This window comes from Saccoglossus kowalevskii, chromosome 1 (genome assembly GCF_978046115.1).
Source record: "Saccoglossus kowalevskii chromosome 1, keSacKowa6.1, whole genome shotgun sequence".
In the NCBI taxonomy this organism is placed as follows: Eukaryota; Metazoa; Hemichordata; class Enteropneusta; family Harrimaniidae; genus Saccoglossus; species Saccoglossus kowalevskii.
This window is the reverse complement of record NC_140641.1, coordinates 47,942,544-47,957,514: the sequence shown is the minus strand read 5'-3', so window position 1 is coordinate 47,957,514 and position 14,971 is coordinate 47,942,544. Positions and strand designations below refer to the sequence as shown.

General features: G+C 36.5%; 1 protein-coding gene and 1 long non-coding RNA gene across 2 annotated transcripts in view; one reads left to right on the top strand and one right to left on the bottom strand.

The window, feature by feature from the left end:
- Positions 1-14,971, bottom strand: part of LOC100377890 (uncharacterized) — a 168,980-nt gene that overhangs the window by 136,441 nt on the left and 17,568 nt on the right. The window contains exon 2 of the mRNA XM_085502709.1: positions 9,878-9,969. Coding sequence (XP_085358835.1) covers positions 9,878-9,969 — 92 coding nt within the window. The remainder of the gene's footprint in view (positions 1-9,877; positions 9,970-14,971) is intronic.
- Positions 1,695-2,979, top strand: LOC146750930 (uncharacterized). Its single transcript, XR_014928850.1, has 2 exons — positions 1,695-1,944; positions 2,816-2,979. It is a non-coding gene; the product is annotated as an uncharacterized LOC146750930 (long non-coding RNA).

Genomic DNA, 14,971 nt, shown 5'->3' with positions numbered 1-14,971 from the left:
ATGTGATGATTACTACTTGAAATATCAAAAGCTGAAAATTAATTAATTATGCAAATTAGGTAATTAATATGTACTCATATTGCCTTAAAAACTATCAGGTCTGTGCAGTGTCCTATGACATCTATGTACCAAGTTTCATTGAAATGTGATGATTACTACTTGAAATATCAAAAGCTGAAAATTAATTAATTATGCTAATTAGGTAATTAATATCTACTGATATTACCCAAAAAACTATCAGGTCTGTGCAGTGTCCTATGACATCTATGTACCAAATGTCATTGAAATGTGATGATTACTACTTGAAATATCAAAAGCTGAAATATAATTAATTATGCTAATTAGGTAATTAATATGTACTCATATTACCCTAAAAACTATCAGGTCTGTGCAGTGTCCTATGACATCTATGTACCAAGTTTCATTGAAATGTGACAATTACTACTTGAAATATCAAAAGCTGAAAATTAATTAATTATGCTAATTAGGTAATTAATATCTACTGATATTACCCTAAAAACTTTCAGGTTTGTGCAGTGTCCTATGACATCTATGTACCAAGTTTTATTGAAATGTGATGATTAGTACTTGAGATATCAGTGGAAAAGCCAAAAATTGATTAATCAATATGTAAATTAGGTAATTAATATTGCACAGATTTTTACCCAAAACTAATCAAATCTGCGCATTAGTTTGGAGCATCTGTGTGCCAAGTTTCATCAAAATCCAATGAGTGGTTCTTTAGATATCAGTGGAACAGTCATGAAACAGCCAAAAATCAGTTAATTATCATGCAAATTAGGTAATTAATATGCATGGATTTTTACCAAAACCTAATCAAATCTGCGCATTGGCCCAGAGCATCTATGCACCAAGTTTCATCAAAAACTGATGTATGGTTCTTGAGATATCAGTGGAACAGACGGACACACATACACACACATACACACATACAGACACACTAACTGCAAAGACTCCCTTTTTGTGCTTCGCACACGGGAGTCAAAAATAGAGATCAATTCCAACACTCCATGAACCAAGATGTCATTAAAAAAAATTACTACTTTTATTAATACTAAATATAACAAAGCAGACACTGAAGGAACCAGAGTGAAGTATGAGCTAAGATCACATGACATGAAATAAAATCTCAAGGTCGTGGGGCTTTCCCTGACCTAGATTTATTTCTCTGTCATTGGCTGAATCGTAGATTAAAGCCTACAGTTCAAAATAGTCATTTTGACTGATCGGAGTCTATGGTGGGTAATTGAACGTAGTGAATATACCATTTTTCCTATATTTCACTTTCAACTTGTCAAAAATCAGTGAGAATAAATTCCAGACAAAACACCCATAATCTCGTTTTAGCAAATATTAATTCCAGCTGAGATAAAGTATTTTACAGTAGTTTAGATCTGTAAGTTATATTCTGTTCGGCTTAGTGGTTTCATTCACTAGTTACTAGAAGGACTAGTAACCTAATTTGATTGCAGGAACTTCAAGAAGGCGGCATAAGAGATGTGATTGCAAAGGTAGGTTTGTCCATTTTCAGTGAAATTGAATGTATTGGTGTGCACGGCAAATGTGATATCCCAGAGTTCAATGCGTTTTGTACCATCCAATATACACTTTATCTCCGCACGAGGGCGCAATTTCAAATTGAAAGAAAAACTAGCATACATGCTATTACCATTCTATGACCTCAATTGACCCACCAGCCTCATTCCCAACTTGATACTGGAATTCTCATTTTTTTGATGTATTTAAAGTTTTTTACCCGGATCGTTTTAACCATTTCAATAAATAATTATAGACTATAATTTATTATGCGAAATTACTGCATTTTTGGTGGTTTTTGGCCTACTCCTCTCACTGTTATGTTAGAATTACCGCGAGAGTGCCTCCTATGGATTGTCAACATGGCGGCTCACAAAGTTACGTTCGGTAAGTCCTTTTTTTTTACGTTTTACACACAAAAAAAGCAATTTTTAGAAAATAACGTTCAATTTCTTCAATTGTTGGCGCCTTTTTTGTTGCAAAAATGCTGGTCGTGAAAATGAAAAACGTAATTTTGTTGGGGATTTCGAGAGCTTTACAACGATATGTAGATCGACCATATACACGTTATGTCCCTCATAGGAGTAGTGAATAAAGTGTCATAATGTATTTTGTCATTAATTTGCATACCATATATTCACTATTGAGATAATATATACACTATTGAGATACTATGGGTATAGGGATAAAATGAACATTTTCCATGTATCTGTTTTTGATACCAATGCATTTCATTCGTTTCGCTCAATATTATTTTCTGACATATTATTCATAATAAATTATGTAGTATTAAAGTGAGAATATACTAAATATAGTTAATAACAAATGATTTTCAAAAAAAATGTGCCACGCCCCCTCCACTTGCCCCATTTCTCCAGTAAACGTGACACACATTGATGTGTTTGAAGTTGAAGAATCAATACCTAGAAAATAGTGTCATTACAAATTTGACAATTTAGGCTGACTTTAGACTAGTTTTACCAAGTGTAACTAATAATTTATTATTATGACAGATTTTTTATATTAAATATTGAGATTAGTTTAATAACAAATGATTTTCAAAGAAAATGTGCCAGGCCCCCTCCACATGCCCCATTTTTTACAGTCAAAGACTTCATAGAAAATAGTGTCATTACAAATTTGACAATTTAGGCTGACTTTGGAATAGTTTTACCAAGTGTAAATAATAATTTATTATTATGACAGATTTTTGATATTAAATATTGAGATTAGTAATGCATCTTGTGTTTTGTTTCAGATCTTTTGTGCTGAACTTACCATGGACAGTTTGCATGTAACAAGTGATACCTGGCTTGGTTTTATATACAACATGGAGATGTGATGCACATAGTGTGCATTTGTATTCCTTGTGTGTGCCAAATAAAATTTCAAAATGTGATTCAGCAGAATTTAACAAAATCACTTCAATGTGTTCAGTGTATTTAATTTCAAATGCTAGTGAAGCTGCTTCAAGTTTCTTATCAAGTTTGTTAAGATCATCCTTTTTAGTAACTTGAAGTAACTTTGCTGAATGATTTGCTTCATTAATTTCAACCTTGGTATCAAATTGGTCGACCAGTTTTGTTTCATATTGCTTCACATCATGTTTTTGATCTTCAGATAACTTTGCAAACTTTTGTATAAATTCCAGTTGTTGGTCGATCTTTTGAGCCTCGTTGAAGAGCTTGTCAATTAGTTTACCCACATTTCTCAATTTAGCATGAAGGTGATCCATAGTGTATTCATTTATGGGGTCATACTTTATAAGAGGATGATGACTCTGACCATTACTTTTTTCTTCTGCCCATGAATTCATATCCGCAAGAGTGATAGACATATCCCATTCATGATTTGGATTGTGACATTTATGAACTGTAGCCAAACATAAATTGCAGAAAAAACTGGTATTTTTTCTCTGCAAGACCAAACTTTTATACTTTTCATCTCGTTCCAGTTTTCTACAGTATTTCATCCCCTTTATACCATGTTGGGCAAATTTTTCAGTGCATGCCAGAACAGGAAGAATATCAACTTCTATCAGTGCATCACTCTCTGGGGCATTTATAATGGCAAATGGAATGCGGCTTGCATCAGAAGACTGGATTTGGATTTCTCCATACTTCATTACCATTATATTTTATCAGACGTATAGCACCACTGATGGCAAATACTTTGAAATTTTGGGACACTCCCTTGAAATCTTGGAAAGTGTGGCCACCCTCACCTACAACTATTTCTAACTTCTGTCTCTCATTTTCATCATCAAGGTCATAATCCAATTTCTTTTCAGTCAATATGTTAAGGACACTTCTCCAAACCAGGCCTTCAATATCATGAACAAACCAGCCCTTTTTATTTTGAGAGGCAGTTTCTGACACCATAGTATGGAACCGTTTCAAATTATTTCACAAAGTGGTTACCGGTAATTTGAGAATTCTTGAAACATTTTCTTGTGTTCTCAGAGATTTCTCTAAACCATCATTGTCAGATTCAGATAGACCGCCCCCTAGATGGATGAATGTGTGTTCTGCTTCAGAATCATTCCATAATTTAATGTCATTTGTAGTCTGATCTAATTTCTGGGAAGATGGTGCTGCTAATAAAGCCAATTTAACAGAAGGAGGCAGAATATCTGATGTAATGGCTTCCTTGAAAAATGATACAGATAATACTGATTTGGCAAATGTTTTATCTTTATTTAATCGTAATTGCCAAAGGGCACTCTCATCAAATCCAGACAACTTTTCACCTACTGCCTAGTGCTGATTTAAGATTTTACTGATGTAGGCTTGACTCCCAGTGGCTTTCTTAGAAATTGCTGATCTTTTCGTGCTAAATAGAACTGCAAGAGAGACTTCCAAATATTTCTTTGAATCATCCCATTCGTGACCCTTTAAATTTTCCAGCAAATTTCTCACCACTTGTCTTACTTGAGATGGCCCTTTTTGAATGATCAAATCGGAAAGTTGCCCTATTTCATTAGCAACGAGCGATCTCGCCTTCATCAGCTTAAATCTGTGAAAAGCACGGCTGGCAATAGAGCTTGCCGTCATTCCCATAACGAACAAATCATTCGACGCGATAGCATAAAATTGCCTACAAACCATTCGAAGTGAGCACATCGTTTTAACTTTCTCGAACTGTGAACTATAGTCATCACTGTCATTAAAAAAGCAACAAAACCCGAATATTCGAGTCAAAATCTCGGAAGAAAGATCAGAAAGCGAACGACCTTGTGTGCTGACGGACAACATCGGCGATCGAGTGAGCAGTTGAAGCCAATTTCCCACGTAATTTTGCGGCTAAACTTGCCTGCTTGACTCTTTTGGATACTCTTAGCATGATTGTGTAGGAATACGTCCAGAAAATGTGATATTGGTACAATAAATCGCACGATAAGCACATGGAAGGCTAACCCGGAAACAACTCAAGCGCTAAAAACGTTTTTTGCGCAGAACGATGCCAGAATTTCAGTTCTGCGCATAGCAATATGCGTTGGTACAGAATGTGTCGAATTCTGGGTAAAACCTCATACCGTGGTGTGCATCCAGTGACGTAACGATGTGAACATTATATTGATTGAGGACAGTTTTCCATTTTTTTCATTTTAATGACATGTTTTTGACCATATTTGGTTGCACAAAACATGGCCAGACATGTACCATCTATTGTCATTGCTCCAGTGATCTAGATGTGCGGTTGACTGCCGAAGCTCTGTACAGCAGGAATTATTGGGGGGGGGGGTGGAAGTAGGCTTCTACGATTGACACAAAAATATAACTGCAAATTTTAAAATTCTTTGCCATAAAGAATTTATTTAAACGCAACTATTGCGTACTTGATTTGCAGTAACATATCGATTGACTTTAGTATTATTCACTATTATTTCAAAATTCCACACCACCACCATGTCAAAAAATATCAGTGGCGAGGATAATATCAAGTGTAGATGAGGTGCAAGAAAGTGTATAAATTTTCTTGCAATTTATACTTTTCAGTGTAGCAATACTCCATGGGTAACCTTCCTGTACATTATATTTTGCTCACCAATTCATGCACAGCTCAATAAGTTTACTTGCATAAACCAATAATTGAAAATTACTGGTATATTCCACAGCATATTATAATTTTTGTCATCACATTGAATATTTTTTTTCATTTTCAACAAATGCGTACACTTCCTACTGCATCGTCGCCAGCCAAGGTTTGTTTATTCAGTCATCGCTTCAACTTTACATCAAACACTGAGCATAATTAACTAGAATGGAAAAAATAAGTAAATCATAATGATTAGAACATGTAAACAGCTATAGTAAACAATGCAAACTGATTTTAAATTGTATAACAGTCACTGACGCACCCACGTCCACGCAGAATATTGGAGCAAAAAATAATTCCTGCTCAATTATGATGTGTTCCAAACATCACCTGTCTCGAGGCCAAGCAACTAGAAAAAGATACCGGTGTTCAGTCGAACCGGTGGAAAAAATCATTACTCTCGGAATAACTACGCAAAATAAAAACGTAAACATGAACCATTTAAGCCACAATATAAACTCAATCAAAAAAAGAAAAGAACCCCTGTGTGCTGAGAGTAGTGGAGACACTGTAATTCAAAATTTAAGATTTGCTTTTCAAACGAGAAGCTTGGCAACTAATATTTGTCTGCTATTTGAGATGCACAACATGAAAACAATGTGATTCACATTATCAAAATTTCTAATACATACAGAAAATACATTTGATTTTACATTCATGGTTTTTAGTCTAATTTATTCCAGAGCACCTTTGTGATGAATTAAATCAGATTTTTTTAGATATCATAAATGGGCTAATAATAGATAATCAATATGCATGTTTATCAACATTAAATTACCGGTAATCATGTCTGTGGATTACTTCAATGAACCAAATGAATTATTATACTAATTAAACAATTATTATGCATAGATTTAGGTCTGTATATTGTTTCAGGGTGCACATGTACAAGTTCATTATAATGTGATAATTAATCCACTAAATTAGTATTAGGTAATTATTATAGATGTATATAAACCTAAAACTTATTAGATCATCACATTGTGTTAGAGTACATTGTTTATACATGTATGTACCAAAATTCATTAAATTAAGATGAGTACTATCACAGACCATCAGTGTAAGTTTCATTGAAATGTAATTAGAGCCAAAAAAATATGAATTATTATGCAGATCAGGTATTTAATATGATCTCATTTTAACCCAAAACTGAGTAGGTCTGTGCATTGTTCTAGAGCATCAATGTACCAAGATTTATTGAAATGGGATAATTAGTACGTGTACTTGCGATATCAGTACTTGAAATACATGTATCAAAAGCTGAAAATTGATTAATTATGCAAATTAGGTAATTCATATTTCACATAACTGTCTGTGCATTGTCCTATGTATCTATGAAAACATTTCATTAAAATGTGATGACTAGTACCTGAGATATGATTGGAAAAGCCAAAAATTTACTTATCATTATGCAAATTAGGTTAATTATATGTATGGATTTTTACCCCAAACTAATCAAATCTGTGCATTAGTCCAGAGCATCTATGTACCAAGTTTAATCAAAATCCTATAAATAGCTCTTTAGATATCAGTGGAACAGTCATGAAACAGCTACAAATTAGCTAATTATATTGCAAATTAGGTAATTAATATGCATGGTTTCAACCAAAACCTAATCAAATCTGCACATTAGCCCAGAGCATATGTGCACCAAGTTTCATTGAAAACCAACATATGGTTCCTGAGATATCAGTGGAATAGACAGACAGGCACACACAGGCACGCACACACACACACACCCACCCACACACACACACACACACACACACACACACACACACACACACACATAAATAGACAGGCTAACTGCAAAGATTCCCAATGTGTGCTTTGCACACGAGAGTCAAAAACTATAGACGACTTTTGTTGCATTTGACAATGATAAACTTACTGACCAGATTCTTTTCATTGCTAACATTGGTATAATCTGTCATTTAATTCATCAAGTGTGCTATAGAAGGACATCTGTGATTTGTTGACTAAACCAGTCAGAAGAGATCTCGTTGAAATCTTGTTACCGTACATAGACATTGGTTCAGATGTATGTGGTGATAGTTAACATGCAGCCTGTCAACTGAGATAGCTCTGCTGTTAGCAATGCACATTTCAATTAAGAACTGAAGATATCATTGGAAAATTAACAATATGTATAGTATCAAATGAAATGGACTTGCTGTTTTCAACAAGCAGTCGAAAATATAACTATTTGCCAAAAATGACAAATATATTCACCAAAATTAGAGAATTGAAGATATTATCATGAAATGAACAAATCTAAGAGAAGTCTACCCAAGGTACAAAATGTACACATACACCAAGTATCAAAGCATTCAGGCTTGTAGTTGAAAAAGTATTCAGGCTTGTAGTCGAAAAAGTAAAAAGTTGACACGGATGAAAGACGCAGGACGACGGACAATCACTCATATGATAAGCCCCGCTCGACAAAGTCAACAGCGGAGCTAAAAAGTGGGGTAGTTGGGAGGGACCTGGAGTCTATGGTATACATGTAGGTGGGTTGAAAACCTTCTGCCTAAATTCACAACATTCAATTACCTACCATAGACTCAGGTCAGTCAAAATGACTATTTTGAACTGTATGACTTGCTGGGTGCATTGCTATGTGAAGGTAAGCATTGTATGTGGCTAACCAATTGAAATAGTGCACGGAGAGCAAAACAGTTTTTGGTGTCTCCATGCAGAAACGACCTTGGAGCACAAACTGATTTAGTTTGCTTAGATCCAGAACTAGACGCCAGTCACCTGTAGCTTTTGGAACTACAAACACATGTGAGTAGAAGACTGGACTTGTTGCCAGGTCTTCTACCATGTGTATGGCGCCCTTTGTAAGCAAACTGTCTACCTTCTGTCGGATTGCTTCTGTTATGATGGGATCCCTCGACAGTGCCCCCAACGGGAGGTGACGGGTGGTGTCGACAGGGAAGACAGAGATAGCAACTGAATTTTGTAACAGTGTGTCACCTGGAACGTCCAGGAGAGGAGGGGGGACTCCCTTCCAGTGAAGCAAGTCCCCTTGCGATTTGTAAGAGTTGAAAAGCTCAGACTCTGCTCCCCGTCGAATGCTTGCCCATCCCCCTGTGGCAGACGGAAGCGTAAAACTCACTTCCCACACGATTACCCGAGGAAGAGGAGGATCCACCGCTGCTGGGCACCCCACTACCCGAAGTAGCACCCAAGGTAGACGAAGGAGGAGGAGGACTTTACACCCATACTAGCACTCCTCTCACTCACACCCGCAGGGCCACCCAAACTGACCACGCAACTAACCCAAGCTCGGGCAACACAAACAGCTCAGGCAACATTAACATGGTTTAAAAACTCTCCCAGGTCTTGCCATCCCAGTTAGAGCACACACCCTCAATGCAATTTTTATCCTACCAGACACCATGTCTTACTGTAACCAACGGTCACAGCAGGAGTAACTCAGAAAACTCAGTTGAAAAACTACGGACTGAATCACACTGTTATGCTATGATATACACTCGGTACGGAGAAAACAGAGCGTGAATATACGGCAAGATGGTGCTGACCTCTTGACCTTGGTCACGCGTTACATGACGTTGAAGAAAATCATGAGGTCATGGAGCTTCCCCTTACCTAGATTTCTCTCTCAGTCATTGGCTGAATTGCAGATTAATGCCTATAGTTCAAAATAGTCATATTCAGCACTTTATTGTTCATCAATCAAGTTTTATTGATATCTGCATTTGTGAGAAAATGTTGGAGGCGGAAACTGGAATCAAGAAACCGAAATCTGGAAAATGGAATTCAGTCAAAAAAGAAATAAAAGTCCCATTTTCAAACTGCGCTTGAGCGGAGACAAAGCATGCATAAGATACCACATTTTCAAAAAACCAACATGGCTGCCAGTCAGCCATCTTGGATCGAATCAGTAAACTGCTGAATGTGAATCAGTTCTAGGCAAAGTACTATGCAGATTTGGTCCGCAGGGTTATGAAATACAACTCTGAATGAAGGGACATAGACCAACTGAACGTTTTTTGAACAGGGAATAAAAATGGCCGCTATTGGGCCATCTTTATTGGAATCATCTTCTGAAACAAATAGACATGCATTTGTAACCCAAAATGTATGATTTTCATTGTATGTGTGAAGTTTGAATGTGATCCACCCATGCATGTTTGAGAAATCTAATTAATGAATAAGAATGGCATCAACTAATAAACAATTCATCTACATGTACCTCTTTTTTCCTCTAGAACACGTTGCTGGGCAGCCAATTTCCTTTTCTGTTTTCTCTTCTCTTTTTTCAACATTGCTTTATATTTCTTGTAACTAAAAACAGACAAATACCACAATAAGAAAAGATAAAAGCCAAATACGTGATAGGCACTGACAACTATTTTTAAATCAAAGAAAGCTTAGAACTCCTGTGTGCTGAGAGTATTGGACATTAAAATTAATTCAAAATTTAAGATTTGCCTTTCAAATGAAAAGCTTGGCAAGTGATATTTGTCTGCTTAGTGGAGAGCTGAGAAGTAAATTATCACACAAATTAAGTAATTATTATGGATGTACAGTTGTGTATATAAACCTAAAACCCATTAGATCATCAAATTGGGTTGGTGTATATATGTATTCATTAATTACTGTCACAGACCATCTATGTACGAAGTTTCATTGAAATGTGATATCAACTTGCCAACGAATCATGCAGAAATAACAGTAGTCCATATCAAAAATATTTGCATTCTAGCAGAGCCAATATGTAGCTATAAATTGTATACACCACCCCAGTAAAGAGTGTATGGGGCACTCAAGTTTCAAGGACACGCTCGCGACAACCCCTCTGCTTTAATATGACAAGCACAAAGAGAACTTTCAAAAAGGCCAGTCGAAATGAATCAGAAAGCAGTGATAATAGTGATGATGCTTCCCAACATGACCTGTTACCTGATTTAGGATCATCATCAGGGCATGAAATTGGCCTTTCCTCTGAAGATGAAGAAATGGCATGCACTAGACTACGTCACCAGAATGCCAAAATGATAGAAAATGTATGGCGTAGAGAATATTCAGACCCAGAGTGCTGGAGTGACTAAGAAGATGACAGCAGTAGGGAAGATGAAGATGGCTGGTCTACCATCCTGAGACCACGCCAAACACAGCCCTTCATTGGTGACACCCCTGGGCCCACTATTAATTTGGATGAAACATCAACCCCAATTGATGCATTCTATGCTATTTTCCCCAGAAGTTTAGTGAAAAAGCTGTGGAAAGAAACAAATAGATACACTACGGTACATGGTGCACAACCAAGAAGGGAGTGGCTGATAGATTCTGGTCCCATGCTAGCAGTGAAGAAATTAGTGCACTGCTTGGTATCATTGCCATAATGGGGGTTGATTCAAAACTAGAGATTGGGGACTACTGGTCTACCTGCCAAGCAATAAGAAATGCATATATTGCCAACATTATGACTCGCAATAGATTTCAGAAATTGATGCAGTATTTCCATTGTAATGACCCCCAGAATGACCCAATGAACATAGCTAATGACCAGGAACGAAAGGAAAAGAGAAAACAGGCACCACTGTATAAATTGCAGCCAGTACTGGATACTGTATTTCAGAAATCCCGGGAATGCTACAACATGCACCGTGAGGTTTCCTTAGACGAGTCTATTGTTGGATACAAGGGACGCTTTGGAGGAATCCCTCCAGTATTTATACAGGGAAAACCTCGGGCAAAGGGATTTAAAATATGGATATAATTACAATGCTGAGGTTATGTCATTAACTGGTAGCCATGAGCGGTACAGAAGAGATGTGTCTAGGACCAGAGCCCTGTATGAAAGACTGATAATTGACATCAGAGGATTCCACCATATATTGTTCACCAACAGTTATTATACCAGTTTAGACATGGTGACACATCTATTGAAAGAGTGTGGAACATATGTGTTTGGTAGCGTCAGACAGGATTCCACAATGCCCTCCGGACAAACGCAAAGAAAATAACCAGTGATAGTGAAGCTGGAGAGGGGGCAGTTTGTCTCCAGACAGAAAGGGGAGGTGGTTGCTTTATGCTGGAAAGATACAAGTCTCTTGAACATACTGACATCATTCTATGAGGGTTACAGAAATGACCACCAAAAAGTAATTAGAGGTTCATACGCTCACAAGAAACTGGTAGAAAAACAGCACACACTCTCCCTGCACCTGAGGCAGTTAGCCAATACAATAAATACATGGGAGGAGTTGACAAGTCAAATCAACTAAGATCATATTATACAGCACAGCGCCAGTCCAAAAAATGGTGGAAATACATATTTTTCTACCTTCTGGATCCTGCCATCTGCAACAGCTGGATTTTGTACAAAGAATCAGGGAACCCAAAGAAAACTCTTTCCAAACTAATGTTAGCATGGCATTGATAGGTGGCTATTCATCTCGAACACAACACACAAGGAATACTGAACCTGCAATCAGCTCCTTTAAAAACCACCATTTAGTACACAGTGGTCACCCTCGAGGTACATCATGTAGATGGTGCATTCAGATTAGAAGGAAAACACGTAGAGGGTGCCCAGTATCCAGTGTGTTCAAATGCCAGGAGTGTAGTATCAACCTATGCAGAGGATGTTTTTTGCCTTACCACCATGTTGCAACAGGGTGCCCAGATAAGCACAAGACAACACAGACTGCAGATGAGGATTTGGGGGAGGCTAGACGAAGATGGGGTCATCATGGAAGAGGAGGTGCAGCAGTCAGAGGTGGAAGAGGAGGAGGCGGAGTTGGAAGAAGACCAAGAGGAAGAGGAGGCAACAAATGAGTGAAGAACTAAGGAATATAGGACCCCATGGGATGGGGGGTCTTGAAATGTAATTTTGAAGAAAACAAGACATGACATGTCATGTCATAGCCCCCGCTCAGAAAAAATTTAAAAACTTATATTGAACTTAGTTTGTGTCAGAGTGAATTAATTCATTGTGAGCTGTATTAAAATTCAGTTATTAAATGTTCAGAATTGATGTGTTACAATTTTTGGGGGTGGGGTAAAAATTTATTCATTTGGCTTTTCTGAGACAATTTATAACTTGTTAAACATATAATGCGATGTGCACTTGTAAACAATTATTACCTGTCCCTGTACCAACTTTGAACAAAACTGAATGACACATATCTGAGAAAAAGCTGTTAACAGCTAGAAAAAGCTTGTTTTTTTTAGATTTTTGAGGGAAAAAATGGCCTCCAAGTCGTAAAACTTTATTCAATCAAACAGGTCATGAATGACACTGAAAGTTGCAACATATAATTTGTCCAGTTTTTGGCATGGATGTAAATTGGCAAACATGATTTCTATGGCATTTTCAAGTTTATAGCACTCTCCATTCTGGTCTCAGCAAGAACACCAGAGAGCAACAAACAAGTACAACAGGTAAAATGACATGCAAGTATGCAAATCAGATCTGCAAATATGTTGAAGAGTCAGTGTTGTGTCTGTTTGGATAAACTTCCTTGTACAACTGTATTCCTAATACAAGAACACTATCAATCACAGAACTGTTCCAGCAAAAAACTTCTGATATTTCAAACAGTAACAGGGCAAAGATACCGTTTGTCATACATGTACAAGTACTAGCACCAGATGAGCAACTGAGAAACTGCAATGATCCTTGGTGTACATTACCTGTGTCAACAACTTTACTTCCCATGTACTTCATGTACAGATCTACATGTAGTTTGTGGCCCTGAATTAGTTTCAATATCTCTAAATAAGGACAAGAGTACTTCTCATATGACAATGATACAAATAAAGTGCAAGAATCCAGAAAAATATTATCAAGTTTTTATTATCATACATTAATATTAACAAATCGTGTGAAATTGAACTTTTATGTACAGAGAAACACATATTTATGTTTTGGTTGACAGCACTTATAAAAAAAAAAAAAAAAGACGACTTGCAAAACTTTATACAATTGTCAGACATGCAGCGAATAGTATGCTTTTGTAATATATGCAGTTTCAGTGGCTTTGCTTTCCGAGAAAAAAATTCTGGCTCTGCACCTGAAAAAAACCAAAAACATTTAGTCAAAAGTAAGCAGAGGTTGTAGCATATATGCTCCCATTAGCTGTTAAATTTAATTAAAAAAGATATTTGTGTACCATCTTTTCAGTACGAAAACATATTACTTAATATATTTATACCAGCCGGAAAGAAATTGCAAGTTTTCACTGAGCAATTAGGAATATACATGGACAACAATTGATGCATGTCTAGCAATATACTGTTTGAAAGGCTGCAAGATGTAATGAAGTAGCAAACCAATCACTACTCGAGTCGGACTGGAAGAAAAAAAAAGACGTTTTTACAGTGTTAACAAATGGAACATTGAAGAGCTCTCTGACTCAAATTCTCCGCCATTGCTGCGCCGTGTGAAGAGACGCATGCGCATATTACCCTCGTAATGCTCTTCATTCGGTTAGAGGGCCTTTTACGTCTTGACATTCAATTTTGTAGTGAATTGTGTCATCTAGTCGTTTTACAGTTTCTAAAATGTAATTTCCCTGGATTATTCTTTACGATTTTTTTATTTGGATGTGAATTTTTGTACGTACGAGAAAAATGACACATTTTTACAGTGTACGAAAACAATATTTGATTGATTACGTTGTACGTCTAGCCTGTGATTACAGAATTACGGAATTTATTTTTTCTATTTACGTTGAACGAAAATAACCCTTGCCCCCCCTCTAATATTATTTAGCTTTATTTAGCATTCTGTTTAGTTGGTTAACTTTACTGTATCTTAATGTAGTTTATTTTATTTTTATACGACCATAGAACAACTCACTGTAGTTTGTTTTAATGTTGAATAAAAATTAAAATCAGTCACTATATAGTGGTGACGTATTGCGCGAAATTGTTGCAAGGACAATACTTTTCTCGATTTGCGTGTCGTCGTGCATCAATAAAAAATGCATGGAATGGTCGGCAGTATCGATCAAGTTCGTCTAGTGTGACATTCGTGGCTGGCGACAAGATGCCGTATAATCGTTTAAATAGGCGTCAAGGAGGAGTGAAAGGCCCTAATTTGGTTCTATTTGGCGTCATGAAATGTTGGAAAATTACAGTCAATCAAAAAAATTGTTTACATGACAACAAAAAATATTCACTATATTTATTATGCATTATTTTTTTGTTGGTAGCAAATGATCACGGTACGGTAGCTTACTTGTTTTCGAAGTGTTGTAATTGTTGATTAGTACTCAGTAGTGATTATATTAACGTACAAAAAATAAATTCGTTGAATTGTTATGAAATGCAAGTA